This window comes from Takifugu rubripes, chromosome 11 (assembly GCF_901000725.2).
Source record: "Takifugu rubripes chromosome 11, fTakRub1.2, whole genome shotgun sequence".
NCBI lineage: Eukaryota > Metazoa > Chordata > Actinopteri > Tetraodontiformes > Tetraodontidae > Takifugu > Takifugu rubripes.
Window position 1 is genome coordinate 11,372,267 of NC_042295.1, and position 19,950 is coordinate 11,392,216.

Here is a 19,950-nt window from a genome sequence, read left to right on the forward strand (position 1 = left end):
CCTGCCTCTTCCCTCCGACTGCCTCCTGACATTGGCTTCTCTCTCAGGCCCTTGTCTTAGACAGGTCCGTCATGTCTGGGTTGCGGCTGTGTAATGGCAGGCAGACCAGTGACCCAGAGGCACACTAACCCACAATAGCAGAGAGAGTCCCCTGAAATCCAGACTCTCCTTCCCACCAGTCCAGTCAAAAAGGCACGTTATGTAACTGCATGCACCAGTTCTCTGAACATCCTGCAGGAATACAGAGCATAATTCCAAATCTTTGGACGTATATACTTTAAAATGAGAGGGAATATTTAAAGAACTTTCTTTTAAAATTTCCAATAACATTATTCTAAATTTTGGTTGAATCTATTATTTGTCATAATTTATTCCCAATCAAGGTGTCACTCAGGAAAAACTATCACGTGGCTGGAGTGGAAAACTGGTGAATTAAAACAGCAACAATTCCATGAAGTTCTTTGGAATTACTTAAATCAGACAATAAAAAGCTCCTCTGAGACACCAAAATTGCACCTCTGGAACCTCCAAAAAAGGTCTCTCAAAATCCAGCCATGGAGTGCATGAACTGAGCTGAAATGCCAAAGGAATTCGGTGAAGACGAAATTATCTGGAGGTTTGAAATGTTCCTAGGGGCACATTTTCGCTAATTAAAGTAAAAATAGCATGTCATGGGGGTCTGGTTCAGCGTTTAAATTAGGTCAATGAGGGGTTGAGGATGCTATCATCTATATACATCCAATGTCAATATAAAATTATGCTAAATATAATTTATTCAGTCGGATATACTTGTAAAAATGAAGACATTTATGGGCATACACAACCTGTCCACACCAACACCTCAGCTTTAGAGACTCCAAACTTTATTCACTGAGATATGACAATAAATAAACTATGTCATCGACGTGAAAGAGGGTGAGACAAGATATTGAAGTAGAACAGTGATTCACCTAAAATCTTCTGAATTTTATGGAGCAAAGGTGGGTGTACGCACCGCCGTCCAGGGGCGTGACTTATGACGTGATGCACTGGAGTTGGTACAAACGAGAGCGGACCAAGAGTCTCTGCCACTGATCATCGAATCAGTGGAGGAGACGCTTTTGATTTCACCCACTGACAGGTAAAAACCTTAAAGATCTTTTTGCTGCTGCTGCTCGCTACTCTTTAGTGTCTTCTTAAAAATATAGCCCTTTTTTTTAGTTATTTACTATTATTTTGTAAAATATTGGAGGATTCTCTCTGATGGTGGAGGGTTTAAACCTTTGATACCTGCTGCATTTTTTAAGAATCCATAAAAAAAAGAGCATATTTCTCAGTGTAAATAAATCATCAACAGTTTGTCAAAGGGCTGTTGGACCGTCAGCATGACACACCAGGTCCCCACGCTCTCCGAGGCGCAGAAGAGGGAGCTCCACGAGACGGCTCTCCGTATAGTTTCTCCAGGGAAGGGCATCCTGGCTGCAGACGAGTCTGTTGGTCTGTAACACACCTACCATCTCTGCTCTGGCCATCCATTCCTAAGCAGCCCCTGCTGGATGCTAATGAGCCCGATCATGTGCTCACCACAGGCAGCATGGGGAAGCGTCTGGCCCAGGTGGGAGTGGAGAACACTGAGGAGAACCGCAGACAGTTCCGGCAGATCCTCATCAGCGCAGACGACCGGATCAACAGCTGCCTTGGAGGAGTTATCTTCTTCCATGAGACGCTGTACCAGTACTCCGACAACGGCGTATCCTTTGTCAAAATGATCAGAGACCGTGACGTCCTGGTGGGAATCAAGGTCAGATCAACTGGTATCTTTCATTTTGAGGTCAAATACAAGTCAATGTGTCCATCATTCGGACTCTGCTATGTTGATTATAATGCCCACCCATGTTTCCCCCCACCTCAGGTAGACAAAGGTGTTGTCCCCCTGGCAGGAACTGCAGGAGAAACTACCACACAGGGTCAGGGTCATCAGCTTTGCTGCTCTCTTACTACTGATGCCCTCTATCTACAGCCGTGTGGTCATTTTTCAAACGTCTTCCATAGGGCTGGATGGATTATCAGAGCGTTGTGCGCAGTATAAAAAGGACGGAGCTTCCTTCGCAAAGTGGCGTTGCGTGCTTAAAATCAGCGACACCAATCCCTCTAGACTGGCCATCATGGCGAATGCAAATGTTCTTGCACGCTACTGCAGCATCTGTCAGCAGGTGAGAAGCCGTTAAAGTTCTTTGTGCGTCCCCCCGCTGTCCTGACAATGTTCTCCTCTCTTGGCCAGCATGGCATCGTGCCCATCATAGAACCCGAGGTTTTACCTGATGGAGATCATGACCTGAAACGCGGTCAATACGTGACAGAGAAGGTGGGTTTGCTCATTCTGATGATGATGATGATGATGATGATGATGGGACTGAATGGGCAGAATGAAAAGGAAACTTTTTTTTCTTTTGCAGGTCTTGGCTGCGGTCTACAAAGCTATGTCAGACCACCACGTGTATCTGGAAGGTACTCTCCTCAAACCCAACATGGTCACTGCTGGACACAGCTGCTCCATCAAGTACAGCCCAGAGGAGGTCGCGATGGCAACTGTCACCGCCTTGCGACGTACCGTCCCCCCGGCGGTCAGCGGTAAGGCGGACTGCGATTATTTCATCCGTTAACTTTTCTGTAATAAAACGAGGAGGTTTCTGTGACCTGCAGGGATAGCTTTCCTCTCAGGAGGTCAGAGCGAAGAGGAGGCATCGATCCACCTCAACGCCATCAACAACTGCCGTCTGGCCACACCCTGGGTCCTGACGTTCTCCTTTGGCCGTGCCCTGCAGGCGTCCGCCCTCAGAGCCTGGAGAGGACATAAGGAGAACGAGAAGGCAGCTGCTGAGCAGTTCGTCGAGAGAGCCGAGGTAGGCCTGACTGGTTTTCCACAGCAGCGATGGCGTCCTTCCACCACTGATGTTAAATATGCTCTCTGAACACAGGCAAACAGTCTGGCCTGTCAGGGGAAGTACTCCAGCGGCGATGACTGCGGTGATGTTGGCCTGCACAACTATGGTTCCCGCCACGCATACTGAACAGCTACAATCAGGCGCCACTACCACAACAACGGCTAATTATTAGGCATTCCCAGAACTCACCTCACCGATGTTACACGACAACAGGCAGAAGTGTCGTTTAGTGGCAAATGTGGACAATCAGATCACGGCCTTTTGCGTGTCAGTGCATGCACAGATTTAGAGGAATTGGGATTAAAATGAGGTCTTAGTTGTTTGCAGTTAAAGCTTTAGCGCCATAAATTTAGGCTCACACTTATGACCTTTAATCCCCAGAAATATTTTAGTTGATATAGCGACAAAGATAAACTCAGTTCATCTGAGGAGCTCTCAGGCTTCTTTTTGCAGCTTAGGTTGGTTAAGAAGCAGAAATAGTTACACAATAGATTCAGTTTGAGTTGATGTGCGTCTGCAGTACAGATGAAGTATTGATGTGTTGTGTGAAAAGTGTTCTGAAAGACAGAGCTGGAAATAAGCACAATAAAACGCCGCCTGACAACTGCTGTGGATTTTTTTTCCTTTTTTTTGACGTCACCCGAGAAAATTGAGTTCAAATATTTTACAAATATTACTTTCAAAATAAAGTCCTAGATAGATAGATAGAAAAATGTATTAAGTATCGGCAATAAGATATTTGGGACATATTTAATTGAAATTAAATTAACTGTAATTTTTTTGTTAAATTTTCTTTCCTGCTTTCTGATGGGATTAATATCTCATGTCATCTCACACCCAGATTTGACCTGGAGTTAAAAACAGCAATTAAAAGCAGTTCTAGTAGATGAATACAAGTTCTAAGTTCGTGGTACCTCTTGTTTTTGTATTCACACAGGAAAAGATGTTTCCTTTGTTAAACAGGTTTCAAAAAAGAAATAAAACATTACATTGAGACTATGGAATTGGTCAATTAATCATGCATTTTATTAGTACTACAGAATATAAGCAATATAGTCAGAATGTATTTAAATAGTTTAACTCTCATCTTGTTGTTCACTAGTCCATTTATTTGATTAAAATCTAAAAATGGTTGGCGTGTTCATAAACTCAATATAAATGCTAGAAAGGATAAATCAAACAAATGATTGACATTGTCCGGCATTTGGGACTATTTTATTTGGCGGACGCGTCAACTCTGGCCAACGTGTTTCCGGTAATGCATTGACTGACAACTCGGAGCGGAGGGTATTGTGTGTGCCACCTGACTATATTGCACATTTCTGCGAAACGGCGCCAATTTAATTGTTTATTGCGCCACGATCAAGTGTCGGACTGCGATCGCAGGATAATCTTACCGTTGCTCGCTTTACTATATCGGTTCTTGCCCTTAGCGACGCTTTGACAGCATTTTAACGAACGGGCTACAAACGTTAGCAGCAATGTCGGGTGTTGTGCGTGGCCCCGCAGGGAACAACGACTGCCGAATTTATGTGGGAAACCTCCCTCCAGACATTCGCACAAAAGATGTTGAAGACGTTTTCTACAAATACGGAACCATTCGAGATATCGACCTCAAGAATCGGAGAGGAGGACCACCGTTTGCCTTCATCGAATTTGAAGATCCCAGGTAAGTACCAAGCTAGCGTATAGCATGCTAGGCCCCGGTAGCCCTTTTGTGTAGCTAACCAACGGTGCGTTTTGAGCTTAATCGGGGACTTTTCCCTCCCTTAATACCGCTTTTAATCGCTGAAATGTGCTTTCTTTTTTAAACTCACGCCTGTGTTTGCCTATTAACGCCACATTTATTGGTTCGTGCCTGGCGTTTTGATTTTGTCAGTGCGCCTTTATGCTCACATGTTTGCACCAGATTCACCTTGTCTCGCTCATAATGCAAGACGTGAAGTTGGCTCCGTGCGCTGAATGGTGGATTTCGTTGCACGATCTGTAAAATGGTTTTAACACGAAAATGCATCCGCACGTCCACAATTCTAGAAACCGTATCCAGTTTTGCAGCGAACCGGATTAGCATTCTGAACCCCTTGAATGTAGCCGCCAACATGGCCGACGGTTGTCGGCTGTGTTCCCGCTACGTTTGGCTCCCCCCCCTTCCCCACTCTGTGAAGCTGAAACATGGTTTCTGGATTCAGGGATGCAGATGATGCAGTCTACGGGCGTGATGGCTACGACTACGACGGCTACAGACTGCGAGTGGAGTTTCCTCGGAGCGGCAGGGGCTCCAGAGGCGGCTTTGGTGGCATCGGAGGGGCGCCGAGAGGCAGATACGGACCCCCATCCAGACGCTCAGAGTACAGGGTCCTTGTGTCAGGTAAACATCACTTTTTCACTACTGCACATTATTTGCGATACCAAAACGATGCATGTTTGTAAGTTTAACAGATTTTTCTTGGCTCAACCATAAGAGATTCTGTGTTGGAGGGAAATGGCACACGCTGATCTGCAACGTGTAGTGTTTGATATGGTGATTTTTCGTGTGTCAGGACTCCCACAGAGCGGCAGCTGGCAAGATCTGAAGGACCACATGCGTGAAGCCGGCGACGTTTGCTACGCCGACGTCTACAGGGATGGGACTGGAGTTGTAGAGTTTGTGCGCAAAGAAGACATGACCTATGCTGTTCGAAAGCTGGACAACACCAAATTCCGCTCGCATGAGGTATGTGTAGCGATTTGATTGTCAGGGATATTGTTTTCTTTGCTTGGTTGTAGGTAAGTACGTGAGGAAACGATCGTTGTTTGACGCACACCTGGCCCTTTTTGCCATCTTTGCTCTGTCCGGAGGGATGTTGTCTTTTCAATGTCAAGTTCTCTTGTTTCTGCCAGGGAGAGACCGCTTACATTCAGGTGAAATTAGACGGTCCACGCAGCCCAAGTTACGGAAGATCACGCTCCCGAAGCCGTGGCAGCCGGAGCAGGAGCCGGAGTCGCAGTGCCAGCCGCAGTCGCAGCAATTCCCGTGGCCGCGGCAGAGGATCTCCCCGCTACTCACCTCGTCACAGCCGCTCTCGCTCTCGTTCCTAAACCTTTCCACTGCTGATGTTTTGCCCCTGATGTATACCTTCCTGGTTTTTACCTCTCATAAGTTTCCCCCAGATGTCACCAATTGATTTTTATTTTCTTTAAATTTTTACATTTCATGTCCTGATGTCCATGTGGATGAACTCGGTATGTAGATGTACCCTGCCCCTTCCCCTCCCCTCTGTCCTCCTTTTCTTCCTCTCCCCCCTTCTTTCTGTCTCCATTTTTCGCAACGAGGGAAAATGTGCTGTGTTGAACTTCAAAAATGTTGAGTTGCTTCAGCCCACACTCAATGTTTTTGCAAGTATTGACAGTTTAGTTGTCCTTATTTTTTTAATAGCTACCCATTGGATAAGTGTTGGTCGTTCGGACGAGGAGCCCAGTGCTTAACTGTATTTTACCCTTGTGTCTTCCTTTAGACACCTGAAGCGAAGGATTAAAGTGATTTGGAATAAAACCATTGTGGAGCACATTTCATTTGTATGGTCAGGATAGGACATCTATATGAGGAGCAATCAGGTCGAGGCAATGGTACGCTTCATATTCCATAAATCGAACGCTTTGATAGGTTTCCATATCATGCATGTCATAATAAACAAGGCCATTTGTGCTGTAATTATCCAATTTTTACTCTGCTACCCTGGCTTGTGACAGATTAGTCCTAGGTTGTGCTGTGATGTGCGTGTAACATTTTGATGTCAACTATTAAGTCAATCTTTGAACAAAGATCCTCCTCGGCTTAAATGCCATCACTTGCTGACATGTTTAAACTTCAGGGCGTGAATAGTTTTGTGCTCAAGTTGTTGTTTCTTTTTCTTTTTTGAGTGCTCAAAATGGAAACTAGGCCCAAAAATCTTGACATTTTATTCTAACAGTCTGCCTCTGATTTTCTTCCTGGTATTTCAAGGTTTTGATTGGAGGAGTGGCTCAGTGGATCCCAATCCTTGGAGCTGGATGAGTGGATCGATTAGGGAAGGGATAGGCAAGGATGGATGCTCGGAACGGGATCAGTTTTTTTTTCCAGGATTCAAATGAGATTTGAATTCAGAACTAATTATCGGAAGTCCCAGAGCAACATTTTTTCCCCTCTTTTTATTAGGCGCCCCTACCTATTCAAATTTTTTTTCAGTGGTAATGGCTTTTATTTTACAAGAAATCGAAACAGAGGACCAGGAAGTTGGATCAAAGGATGGATTCGTAGATGCCTGGTAATTAAAATTGGGGTGTTTGGGGAAATGAGTTTTGTTTGGGAGTACTATGTTTTGCTCTGCTTAATCTCTTTTTTTCTCTCAGCATTTTCAATAAAACATTTTCAAATACGGATCTATTGTTTTGATGTTTTTTTTAACCCCCCTTTGAATCTCTCATCTATTTCAATAACAATATGAATAAAAGCCATGCTTTCGGGGGATGAAAATCCGATTTCGCCGTGTGGCAGAGAGCACCGTGAATGATGCATTGTGGGATGAAATAAGATGCCGGCAGAGAGGAGCTGAAGAAAAAGGCTGCGGCTCGGCCAATGGCAGAGTTCGGCATGCAGCCGAGGGGCGGGGGGGCCGTCGGAGCAGCAGGCAGGGAGCAGCGCTAACCAGCCTCCATGCTTATTGTGGAAATCTTTTTAAAAAGCAATTAGACGCAGCGTCCCCGAACTCTCACACGTCCCCTGCTGGTTCCGAACCGCGCGAGCGAGCAGGAAAGGAGCGCTTAGAAGACCAGGTGAGAGGGATGGGAGCAGACGTGCATGCCTCGCTGTTCGCCTCGATTTCAAGATCAGCCCGCTCGAGCGCTGAAATTCACCTGTCGTGTGACTTTTTATTCCACATTTATGGTGGGTCAGAGGGGGGAGGGAAGGAGGGGGTCTCCCACCCACCCACACCCCCTCTCCAGGGGTTGTAATTTAACCCCACCTGGATCAAGTTTCGCCGCTAATCCGTGCGGCGTTCAGGTGCTGCAGTTATGAAACCAGAGCATCAAGTTCTGGTCGTGGTTAAGTTCTAGAACCCGTGCTCGGTGATCCGGACCGGCCTAATTCGTCCCCGTCACCACGTGCGGCGTTCATTTTCAGTGCGGTCCTGCGCGTGAACGTTTCTTCTCCTTCTTCCTTCTTCCTCCTCCTTCTCCTCCTCCTCCTCCTCGGCAGGCATCGTCGTCATCGTCGTCCTCTCGCAACCATGACTGACAGGAAAGCCGTGATTAAGAACGCGGACATGTCCGAGGACATGCAGCAGGACGCGGTGGACTGTGCCACCCAGGCCATGGAGAAGTACAACATCGAGAAGGACATCGCAGCCTTCATCAAGAAGGTGAGGCTGCACGGATGCACCCGAGCCGGGCTGACATCATTGTTCCCCTCGCTGCCTCTCAGGTTTTTATACTCTCTGCTCTATTTTTTGGAGAGGAGGCCCCTGTGACCAGGGCCATACCTGGGATTTTTTTAAATGACTGTAGGTCACTCACTGCTCCCACTGATGTTATTCACCAGTTTCTCACGAGCTGATATTAAATCCATTGTTTTGACAGTTGCTTCCTGTTTGATCTCTTGAGGTCAAAGGGCAGAAGGCTTTTCTCTTGGGTTTGTATGCAGCTTTTATCACGTGCACTTGGTGCAGCTGAGTTAGCTACATGCTAATGTCGAAGCTACCAGGATCAATAAGTTAGTCCAATCTTGTTGGAAGGCCCCAGTTATCCAAATGTTGCCACGTGAGTGAGCAAGACCAAAATTTGGGGTTACATTTTAAACTAAAGGTGTGTTTTACAGGCGAGTGAAGCTTAAACCAGTTTTGTTTGGTATTTAGATGTTTAAGTGAGAATGCCGTTAGTGCCAGGTGTGACTGGAATATTAAACCCTTTGGTCCCGGATTTCCTTTATTGTGTGTTTTTCAGGAGTTTGACAAGAAGTACAATCCCACCTGGCACTGCATCGTCGGGAGGAACTTCGGCAGCTACGTGACCCACGAGACGAAGCATTTCATTTACTTCTACCTGGGCCAGGTGGCCATCCTGCTCTTCAAATCAGGCTGAAAATTGTTCTTAGGAGCATTGAGGGTTTTTTTTTCCTCCCTAAATTTAAATCAGAAATGCACTGGTGGCTGATGTGTCCCATACACTAATAACATACCATAACGATGCAAACCCGTGCACATTTGCATGGACTCTACACTATTTAATATGTATGTTACAGTAAGTTTACTTTTCAGTAGTTGCCATGTTAATGCAACTAAACCTTTCTTTCCCCCCCCCTTGTTTTGCCTTTAAATTCAGTTGTACGAGACATTAACATGGCCCTTGATTGTATAAATAAAGGAAAGCTGTAGAATGTAGTCGTGCATCGGCTTTCCTTCACACCAAACTCCGAGTGTTGGATTAGATGGTTTAAAAAAAATAAATAGTGTGAGCACCAGTTTAACAACCCCTCATAAAAATTGTGCATTTTTCGCGCCACTTTCAAGGGGAACGTTACCTGCAGGTGCCAACCCAAAACCTTCATGCACAGATAGTGCCCACGGTCGGCTGTGGGAGGGGGGGCAGGTGTCACCACACTTGACATTCCGGAACAACCACAGGCAAGTGCAAATCATTTCTCCCGAGCCGCTTAGTTTAAATTGTCACTGTGAGGGACGGGGGGGGAAGCAGGTGGAGCTCAAAGACGCAGACCTTAGCCTGTCGGGGGCAACGGCGCCGGTTACTAAAGCATCTCAACTCGTCTGCTGGGTGTGTGGACTTCTTATTCGGTGTTTCTGCATGGATATTAACCGCTGTTTGCTTAGCTGTTGTCTGAGGCAAAGAAGATCCCGTTATTCTGAGTTTGCGTATGTAGATATCAGTTTCTGCACCAAAAGAAACAAACAAAAAAACAACCCTTGCACCCCTGTTGGAAACATCTGTTGCAGCCATTTTCCAGTTGTGTTGACGGTGGGTTTTTTTCTGCAGTGCTGGGACACCGAGGGGATCGCTTTTATTGAATGCCGCATTAGAGATTTTAGTTTTGTCTTGTCGGCTAGTTTAAACTTTTTGTTTGGTGTGTTAAGGCGTGCAGACGGGAGGGATCAAGTCCACCGCGTTGGAAGCCGCCGCCGCACATTTCTCGCTGTATAAGCTGAATGTTTACTCGGTTGTTCCCTTAATCCAGCAGTGGGCCAAATGTGCATCTCTCAAGTGTTCGCTTGGATACACGTGTTTGCGGGAGGTCTTCCTGTCGTCGGTGTAAACGGATTTTTTTAGCATTGTTCTCCTCTGGCATGTATTTCTGCTGTGTAACTGTAGGAGTCGTTCCAACGCTGGTAAATTTGCACAAAGCGTGTGCCTGTCATCGCTCTCAACTGTAACCGGCTGCACTTCATTAGAATCATCTGGTAGGTTGCTGCGAAACCAAAACCATAAATTAAATAAACTAATTGTTGACTTATTACACTGTGGCCTCTTTTGTTTTGTGAAACGTCGGTTTATGGTGTGACGGTTAAATGTGAAAACAAAGATCATCTTTGATGCTGTACAGTGAATTCACGATCATTTGTTCTTGTAAAGCTTAATTTAGCAAGTAATTTAATTTGGGAATGATTAATTGTGAACCAGAGTGGGTGAATACACAGAACGCTTCGCCTAGCAGGCACGCTAACTAACCTTGGCATGAGAGCTGGAATTAAACTGCATTTTAAATCTTTTTATTGAAAATAACTAAAATATTTTATTTAGCACCAGACGGCACCCTTACCAGAATTGCTGACGTATTAATCAAAGTCGTGATTCAGAATTTTTTATAGGCTGCTTAAACTTATTTTTAGAAATGTAATGACTTGAATGGAGGGAAATCGTCAAGAAGATGAATAGATAGACGGACTATTATGTGCAAACTGGTGATAAAATAAGAACATCTCCCCAGAGATGTGAGAATTTGCTGCTTTTGAAAATTTGCACTTCAGCCTTGATTATAATCCAGTTTGGAGTCGACCCTTTTATTTGCTTTCAGAGATTGTTGGTCCTCCAGGAAGAAAATCAAGCATCGTCAGAAACGATTTGTTTATTTTCATCTTTGCGACACCAGCTTTTACAAATGCGGTTGCACCAAAAATAGAGTTTCTGTGTCTGAATCAGAGTAAAAGGATGAATTAAAGGTTTTTCCGTGCCACCGCTGGTTTAAGCAGATGCCTGTTTGTTTAAAGGTTGAAGGCCGAGCCACCAGTGACCCCTTAAAAACAGTCTGGAGGTCAAACTGGGCAGAATAAGATGCCCTGTGGATTCACCTGGCATAGCTGGAGCTGATTTCCCTTCAGCGCACGACTATTCTGGCAGCTTTCTGTACCTAAAGAGGAATAATGAAGGATGTAGTGCTGCCTGATGCTTCTGGTTCACGGCCGTGCCGATGGCTGCATGTGTCTGCTCCTGCCTGCTCCTCTCGTATGCTGTGGCCTCTTTCATCCAGCCCACGCTGAGCTCTCATTCATGGTCAGAATGCGTCCAGAGAAAAACGCTCCACCACATTGAAAGCAACAGCCGCAGGTATTCAAATCCAGATCTTTGCATGGGCCTGAGAGGGAGCTGCAGAGTTCTACACACGCTCTCGCTCCCTCTCCAGTTTGCTGTCACATCCAATGGATCACTGCAGCAAACAAAACTCGCTTCAGGCTTGTGGTCAAAGTGCAACAGGCATGATGTGATGAGGGTTTTGTGCTCTGCTGATGCTGTGAGATGAGCGGTGGGCGGAATTGACGCGGGGAGAAATAAAAATGACTCAGACTCCAAATATGAAGCGTGATCGTTTTGGGAAAATGTCACATGAATATGCAAAAGAACTGGACGCTGGGGCACGAATGACATCACGAGTAGGCTGAAGACGTCATTGTCTGCAGAGACTACAGAATCTGTGGTAAACGCTCAGTTTACAAGTTATTTGCAGCTTAAAAGGTAAATATAGAGTTATTCTGGATTTACATGCTTGGACTCTCTAGCAGCGCTTCTAAGGATAAAAGGGTGATGGCGATGACACAGATTGTTATCTGCTCCCTCACTTAAATCTGAACAAAAATATGAACCCAACTCTTTTGCCCTTTTCCCCACTTTTTCGTGAGCTGAACTTGTGAAGATTTCTGTGTACACGGAAGACCTATTTCAGTCAAATATTGTTTAGGAGTCTGTCGAAGTCTGTTAGTGAGCACTTCTCCTTTGCTGAGATTGTTCCTCCACCTCAGGTGTGGCATGTCAAGATGGCACATCAAGATACTGATTATTATTGCACAGGTGTGTCTCAGGCTGCCCATAATAAATGGAATTTTCCTGTATTGGTTGGTGTGGTATGCCACTCCTGTGAGGTGCATGGATTATCTCAGCAAAGGAAGTGCTTGCTAACAGACTTAGGTAGTCTTGTTAACAATATGTGACAGAAATAGGGGGTTTGAGTCCACAGAAAAAGTCTAACATCTTTGAGTTCAGAAACATGCTAGCAAACACAAAAGTGTTGTTTCTTTGGTTTAGTGTAGCGGTTTGATCGTGTAGTCGCTTGTGTTATCCGCCACGAGATGGCAGCATTTCTCCCCAAAACGCCTGATTTCGGCGCTGCTCTGGGTGTGATTAAACCACAAAGAAACTCCTCTCACTCCCAGTTTTACAATCAGTTCATCTCAGAGTCCTTTTAGCCTTTTTAAATCTCATTGGCCATAAAAATATAAATGTCCCATTGTAGAATTCAGTTGATTTTAACACTGCAACTGCTTGTTATAGTGTTATTGCAAAATCCTGACATCAACGGTTAAATCACTTCCTGTTCCTGATTAATAACGTGTAATAAAGTTTTGAAGAATTTCCTTTCTGTAAAAGGAAGCTACATGGACTATTAATAGTTACTTATTAGAATAGGTGAGACTTTGAAGAAAACCTTGGATTCATCCACGTCGTCCTGACTTTGAGAGTTTGCACGCAGACGGGCCGAGCTTTTGTCCTTGGATGGGGCGCTCAGAGGTGATTTGCTTCATAAACAGTCTGCTTTGCTGCACTCGAGAGCCGTTTGTTCTAATGGTTTCCTTGGAATGGAGCGCAACTATGGAAGCCGAACGGGAACGGTCACCTCCCGCCCGCCCCGAGTATCGCTCTCACGGTGTTAACAGAGACGCTCATCAACCAGGGGACATTTTATTGTGATCCCTTCAATGACAGGATGGAAGACCCACACACTTATGGGTACATAATGTGCCGTTTTAGAGTCATCAGATCTTTGCAAACATTCTGCATGACTAAGTGCGCCACAGGTCAAAGGTCGGAACGACTGGCTTTCATGGGCCGCAGTATTTTTATGACCTTCTCCGCGCTCACCACTGGCAACACCCTTAGAACGCTGCTTCCTGCCAAACTCAGCCTCTGGGTTCTTAAACTGAATAAATCCGATGGCACCTGCCTGTGTCTGGAGTCGTCCCGTTGGTCAGAGAAGGGGAAAAAAACGTGTTGACCTAAAGTCACCAGACTCGCTGCCACAAACGTCCTTATCTGAGCCCAACCCTTTATGGACCATCACCTTGTAATCCTGCACCTTTACTGCCCTCGCTATACGCTGCTGTCAAGGATAAGGTAATCAGCTTATCGTGAAGCCATGATTTATAAAACTTATACATGCAATAAGGGCATCTCAACAATTCGGGCTTTCTTTGATACGTTTCAGAGGAGCCGTCTCAGGTTTCACTCATGGCTTCGCCCCAGAGAGTGTTTCACCTGTGCGTTTACCTGAGGGAGCCGCACCAGGAAGGAGGATGAAGAGAGCGAGAGACTAGTTTCGGTACTTTCTTACCTTATCTCAGATTATATCCCACCACTGAAGGCATGTGATGTTGGGCAATAGGGCAATAAAGGAGGGCAACTGTTTATGAGCCGAGCTGTGAAACTCTGAGAGGGTACAGGGGGACTCCTGCGCCACTGGGGTGTATAACGTAAGCACGCGTAGATAGAAAAAAACCCCAAATAATTCTACCTTTATCAGCTTTGGGAGGCTCCAGAACTGTTCAACTGAATCTTTTTGGTTTTAGCCAATCGGTGCTGGTTATAGCAGATAAGTTGGGCTTATTTTGTTTATTCCTTCTTAATTTTGTTCACTATTGCTCCCCGAGTCCACTACAATCCTAATGAGTCTCCCTGTAGCTCGCGCAGCTTCGTCTTGTTAGAGTTTAGATTAAACTGAAATCTGCAGGATGGCCTCAGAATCAAGGGTTAAACTTTTATAGATGTGTGAAAGAGACGCACAGCAACAACAACTTGATTTGATATTCCACCTCTGTTTAGTAAAAAAAGTATTTTTAATTGATATCAAATATTGCTGGTTTTAACAGGAAAACAATGCAAAAACAAAAGAAGAAGATGGTCGATGTGTGTGGGGGGCAACTCCAGGGGGTCTCATGTGTTTGGGGTGGGGGGGTGGTGGTCAGGGCAGTCAGGGGTGGAGAAGTCACACAGGTAGGGGACACTAATACTGGCAGTGGGACTGTGCACTCACCGTGACTCAATCTACCCACTGACCCCGCATGACTGGTCTCAGGCAACAGCTAATGGCCCCCAATTACAGTTTCTCTGTCCTCCAGAAAGCAGCCAGTGTAGCGCGACCTTCAAAATGAGTCTTCCTCACAGACGCACGGCCGCAACCCACGGGTCAACTCAGCGAGGGGTCTTCATTAAAGACTGGAAAAGCTTCCAACACGCCGAGGCGGACTTACAATCCTGCCCGCTCTGGCCGGCCTCCGCGGCGTCCCCACCAGCTTCTGCTGGAGCCTGTACGACGGGTGGGAAAGGAGCAGCGAAGAAGGGCCGAGGTGGAAAGGTCAACCTGATGTTTCACAGCGGGGCCAGAAAGGGACATTTTTTTCCAAACAGGATGCCTCCGGTCGGGGTTAATGTGGTGTTTGAGGGACAGAGATGTGCGGATGAATTAATTTTAGGGATGAGCAGAGGAGCGTAGAGAGCAGTCCAGAGTCCAGAGTCCAGTGGCGGCGTGGCGGGGGGGGTGAAGGGCGATGGTTTATATTTAAAAAAAAAAGGCTTTTGGAGCTCTTTTGGTATCTGTTGTAGGCTAAAACATAATTAAAGCTAAAATGTGTCACGCAAGATAGATTGTTTTCGACCTTTCCGTGACCTCTGATAAATTAAATATACTCTTTTATTTAACCTGTTAGCGACGGCGTCGCTCAGCTGATCAGTGTGTCCAGGCCTCATTCGTGGTCCCCAGAGGATGACAATTGGCCATAATGTTAGATTTACTACGTGTGTTAGAATATCAGTCTGAAAAGAAAATGGCAGAACTGTTGCGAAACAGTGCTGAGACGTTCCTGTTGGCTGGAACTGGGACGCGTTCTGATGAAACGCAGCTGGTACGTTAGCAACGGCGGGGCGAGCCGGGGGATGCCACGGATGACCGCCTGCGAAGCTCTTTGCTCTACTCATGAAATAATAAATAACTTGGCTTCCGCATCAGGTGTCCAGAATCGTTCTTGTTTTTTTTTTTTGCTTTTTTAGGTGATTTTATTGAGCCGTTCGATCAAAGTTCATATTTGCAGTTAAAAACGTGGAAAACAAAAAGATTCGTGATCAGATCATCGACGGGGAAGCTTTGTGTTCTTTGTAAGGACGTTCTCTACCCCAACTTCCTGACCCAAACCCGATTTTATCCTCAACCTTCTACCAAGTTAACCCTCAGTCTTTCCAACTTGTGAGAACCACCTCAATGTCCTTGCTTCCCAGAAATGTCCTCACTTTGCTAGTAGAATGCACAATTTGGCACTCAATACAGAACATGTACCAGTACAGGCACACACACCCAAACATCCTCTATCATTGTAAGGACTTAATATGTGTTCCAGCCCCTTATCATGACTTCGACCTAAACCCAATTCAAGCATAACCTTAAACCTAGTCTGAACCCTTCAACAACCCTATGAGGACCAGCCCAAATGTCCCCACTTCTCTAAAACGTCTTTCATTTTGCTAGTGAATTACTGGACCTTTCCATTGACTTTCCATCCACGAAGTCTAGTTTAAACCTTTATCCTTAATCCTTCTTTCTATGATTAGTGATAAATTTATGCCTCCCACATGTTCAAACCTTGTAACGAAAATCTTGACTCCCACAAAAGTAGAAACTCAGACACACATCGGCCTTTCCTGAGTTTAACCCTGACCTAAGTGTTTTGCCTTTATATTCTATATTTATATTTTACTAAAGTATGAACGTTTTTGTGTTTTGAGTCCACGCAGATCCAGACAGAATGTGTGACTGTATCCGTCAGCGCTGTGACAATGATTCCATTTAGCTCCCCCGAGTGAAGCTGCACCGACATCGATCCCTGTATGAGGTAGAAGGAAATGTGCTGATTCCTCGCACGCTCGGTTATACATTAACTGTTAACAAAAAAAGAAATAAAAAGAGCTCATAGACTTGGACAGATAACCTGCTACTGCATCTGTCAGACCAAGCAAATAAATTGCTGACAGAAAAAATAATCTTGACACTAAAGGTCATTGTTGCTACTGTCACACTGTTGCGCGTTTATGGCTAAAATAACTTTCTGACAGAGAGGGTGAGACGAGTCCTGGTGGTTTTAGAATGCGGAAAGACTCTTTAATTGGATATTTTTCTATTTCTATTTTCTATTTTTTTGGGTGAAATTGTTGAAGTGCATCTTTGAGAAATAATAAAAAAAAGAAAATAACCCCACTCTGAATTCTTATTTAGCTATGAAGAATAGGTGACAATTTATTTTACCCTAACTGTCCGCAACTCCTGATGGAAGGAACAAGCCGAGCCACTCCCCCTAGTGGTAGGTTTCAAAAGCGCTTCACCTTCTTGCCCATGATTTTAGATCAATCAGACAAATATGAAGAGTAAATTTGTAAATGCACCAAGTCTCCCGGCCAGTAGGTGGCGCAACTCTGCATGTGTTTTCAGGAAATGGAAACCAGAATCGCTGTGTAGAAACAATAAGCAAGCCGATGAGATTTGCAACAAATCTTTAACATTATTTCCATGTTCCACAAGGTTTATATCACTTCCTGCGTCCCTTTTATAGTGTTTCGTTGCTATGGCTAAGGTTGCTAAGGCTAATTCAACACACCCGCTCATCTGAGGCAGACTGCCCAACGGCGCTTGAGACACATTGTGGAACGAGCTCAGCGACTCGCACCGATGGCTACGGGCCCGTGCCTGTTTAAAGTCGTTATTGAGCTAAAGACGCGGTTTAGCTCATCCTCTTCCTCACAGCCACGCGTGCTTGTGGTTGTCATTGTCCGTAAGGCCTAAAAGAAATAACTCAGACATTTGAGAAAGTCTGAGGTCAAATATCCACCACTGAAGAGACCCTATTAGAGTAGAAGGAAACAACTGGATATGATCCAAATAAAAGTGTAGGATTGTTTATTTTTTGCTCACGCTGGGTGGTTTTAGGTTACGCAGCCGTGGACAGCAGTGTGTTTGTTCTGCAGGGGTTCATTCAGAACGTTCCACCCCTCCTGGCTACTAATGGCAGGTGTGCGTGCCTCTGCATTAATCAGGGGGCTGTGAACCTGCCATTTAATCGCAGAGGAAGCCATGCAGGTAATTACTTTGGAATCTGTAAAAGCGCCGAGCGAATATGAGAGAAAGACGCCAGGCAGGGAGGCGGACAGAGATGGTCGCACAAAACCAGACGTTAACAGATAAAGCAATCTTTTTTGTCTCAAACAATATGTCTAATTTTCTGTTGTCTTTTGGTCTATTTACACAGAACATGGCCTAGAACTAGTTCTTTTGTGAATAAATGTGGCCTTTATTTGCTAAAAATGGTTGTTTTGTCACATCATTTTACTTTAAATACAGTTTCATGACATTTTCAGTGTAAAGTCGTTCACACTTGTGGATGGTTGATTGCCGTGTCTCTTCAAGGCCTCTTCTAGCCAACCTGCACCACCGCTAGGTCAATCGATCTATATTCTGGAGATAATTCGGACACAGTGTCTCATATCTTGCATTCCAGTCTCATTTGTAAATAAAGATATTTCGTTTCTCTTCCCTGTGGGCCTGAATCTGATTCACCCGTGTTCTCTTAAGTGATTTATTGCACCGCGACACACCTTACACGGCACAGTTTGTCTGTACAGAATAAGGTCAGGGGTGATTCAGTGTTTGCGTGTATGTGTTTAAACTTTATCGGTACACACTGTAGAGCCAGAACAATGCAGCGCTCAAATAATAATTTAGAGTGAGTTCAGCTCGGAAAGGCAAAATGTAAGTAGCTGCGCCGCTCTCACCTACGTGGCGGCTCACGAGGCGAGTTCACCCAGAGGTAGACGGCGTGCTGCGCTTCTATGCTTTCACAACAGAAATATGCAAAAATGAAGCATTTGCCAGGAAACTGTTGGCCAGTATCACCGCTCAATGCAAATCGGACCAGTTCAACAGTCGTTGCCACGATTTGCACAGTCTTTGGGTACAGTTGTCTTTTCAGGAGGACCCACGACTTGGTCAAGACGATGAGCCACAAAAGTCACCTCCCGGGTTGCCACGGTGACCGACATCGACGGCGGCGCATCTAGACGAGCCTTGAAAACGGCGTGTGTTTGTCCTGTCGATGCGTTTGTCTTCTTTTCGCGCATTAATGTGCCCGTGTGTGCTGTTTTTGGCTCATTTACCCTCCCAAAACCACTCACCTCCACTCAGCTCGTGACGTAGCTAAAGTAAATATTTCTGTAATCAAATATATGGAGTAACCAAAATCGGTGTTCTTATGTCCAAATGTCCATATGGACAAAAGTATAAACACAGAGCAGAATAGCTTAAATAACTAGTGATTTACATCCATACAGCTCACCATCATTGCGTTCATTTTGACAAATTATTATATTTATTATTATTAGCCTTTTTTTCTGTTTTGGCCTGACGTCATAGCAACCTCCAACAATAAGCTAACAAAGTGGCTGTTGCTTCAATACCTGAGTCAATATTGACGAGCAGCTAGCAGCGCAGCGACGCGGCGGCAGCAGCTGACGGGGGGGAGCTGTGCGGGATCACTCGCCTGTATAAAACAGCCGAGCGGCCGAAGAAGAGCGGAAAGTTGGATCGGCTGATCTGAGAAGTGGCGTTCAGTTTGACTGCATCACAACTCGCCAGGCGCGTTCAGGGAGAGAGTTTCTAGGCGTGGATCGTTAATAAAGGTCATCGAGCAGTGAGGGTCCGTGGTTCCGCTGGGCCACAGGTTACTGCTGTACCGCTGCTACAGAACCGGGGGCATTGGTGCCTATGTGTGCCCATATTGGCTTTACCCACAAGTTTTCTACATTCATTGCCCCATTTTTGTTTTTCCAGCAGCTCCGACCCAATAATGTTGGACTTTAATGTTCCGACTTGGCTCTGCGTCTGCAGGAGAGTACAGAAGGTTCTGAGGTTTTACCAGCACAGTGACCGACCTGCGAGAATGCCGGCACGCCCCGGGGATTGTTCATTCACCATCAGTAGGGAGAGTTAAGGGTCGTGTCACTGAGCAGCCGTACGAGGCTGCCTCTCAAATCCCATCAAGACAGATTTATGCTCCATAATGTTACCAAATATATTTACATGCTTAAGTTGTACATTTAGAGACATGTGTAAATATGCCATAAAGGAAAAGGTGATGAAAAGAACTGAAAATCAAGTTCTTCCCTGTATATTTTGAGATTTTTGAGGATCTGGAATGATGAGAGATGGAGACCATAGGGAGAAAAGGTTAATATTTTTGATTAAATGGAATTAAACACACCCGATTTAATACCAACTCAGAAGTGTCTCACAGATCAGCCACAAAATATATTTTATATAGCCGAGTAGGTCATTTTATTGATTTCCTGCATCTCATTTTGTACCTTCTCCTCCCCCTCCCACATTTAAACTGTTTCAGGTCAAGTCCTTAACTAGTTTGACTTCACAGTGACTTGTTGCTTTTATGTCCAAAAGCCCAGATTTATTTGGACAAACTTA

The 19,950-nt window shown here is 45.2% G+C and overlaps 3 protein-coding genes across 4 annotated transcripts; all 3 read left to right on the forward strand.

Annotated features, from left to right (window-relative positions):
* The first annotated feature begins 1,024 nt into the window (after positions 1-1,024).
* Positions 1,025-3,886, forward strand: aldoca (aldolase C, fructose-bisphosphate, a). The gene is made up of 9 exons (XM_003968533.2): positions 1,025-1,120; positions 1,337-1,476; positions 1,569-1,780; positions 1,892-1,946; positions 2,032-2,192; positions 2,261-2,344; positions 2,436-2,610; positions 2,683-2,882; positions 2,958-3,886. The coding sequence occupies exons 2-9, from the start codon at positions 1,365-1,367 to the stop codon at positions 3,048-3,050; spliced, it is 1,092 nt and encodes a 363-aa protein (XP_003968582.2). The 5' UTR covers positions 1,025-1,120; positions 1,337-1,364; the 3' UTR covers positions 3,051-3,886.
* Positions 3,887-4,167: 281 nt separating this feature from the next.
* On the forward strand, positions 4,168-7,320 carry srsf1a (serine and arginine rich splicing factor 1a). 2 transcript variants are annotated; one of them, XR_003889962.1, is made up of 5 exons: positions 4,168-4,593; positions 5,114-5,292; positions 5,465-5,637; positions 5,805-6,530; positions 6,907-7,320. XR_003889962.1 is itself a non-coding variant. In XM_003968534.3 (4 exons), exons 1-4 carry the CDS (start codon positions 4,406-4,408, stop codon positions 6,000-6,002), a joined length of 738 nt encoding a protein of 245 aa, XP_003968583.1. In that variant the 5' UTR covers positions 4,168-4,405; the 3' UTR covers positions 6,003-7,320. The 2 variants fall into 2 exon arrangements, 1 of the variants encoding a protein (XP_003968583.1); XM_003968534.3 differs by having other exon boundaries at positions 5,805-7,320.
* Positions 7,321-7,521: 201 nt separating this feature from the next.
* On the forward strand, positions 7,522-10,404 carry dynll2a (dynein, light chain, LC8-type 2a). Its single transcript, XM_003968535.3, has 3 exons — positions 7,522-7,715; positions 8,140-8,302; positions 8,883-10,404. Exons 2-3 carry the CDS (start codon positions 8,171-8,173, stop codon positions 9,018-9,020), a joined length of 270 nt encoding a protein of 89 aa, XP_003968584.1. The 5' UTR covers positions 7,522-7,715; positions 8,140-8,170; the 3' UTR covers positions 9,021-10,404.
* Positions 10,405-19,950: the final 9,546 nt, after the last annotated feature.

Bases quoted from the DNA above. Each gene is read 5' to 3' on its own strand.
- dynll2a (XM_003968535.3), top strand. From the start codon at position 8,171: ATGACTGACAGGAAAGCCGTGATTAAGAACGCGGACATGTCCGAGGAC. The intron at 8,303-8,882 runs GTGAGGCTGCAC...TGTGTTTTTCAG, and splicing joins TCGCAGCCTTCATCAAGAAG to GAGTTTGACAAGAAGTACAA.
- aldoca (XM_003968533.2), top strand. From the start codon at position 1,365: ATGACACACCAGGTCCCCACGCTCTCCGAGGCGCAGAAGAGGGAGCTC. The intron at 2,345-2,435 runs GTGGGTTTGCTC...TTTCTTTTGCAG, and splicing joins GTCAATACGTGACAGAGAAG to GTCTTGGCTGCGGTCTACAA. The intron at 2,611-2,682 runs GTAAGGCGGACT...TGTGACCTGCAG, and splicing joins CGTCCCCCCGGCGGTCAGCG to GGATAGCTTTCCTCTCAGGA.
- srsf1a (XM_003968534.3), top strand. From the start codon at position 4,406: ATGTCGGGTGTTGTGCGTGGCCCCGCAGGGAACAACGACTGCCGAATT. The intron at 4,594-5,113 runs GTAAGTACCAAG...TTCTGGATTCAG, and splicing joins ATCGAATTTGAAGATCCCAG to GGATGCAGATGATGCAGTCT. The intron at 5,293-5,464 runs GTAAACATCACT...TTCGTGTGTCAG, and splicing joins GTACAGGGTCCTTGTGTCAG to GACTCCCACAGAGCGGCAGC.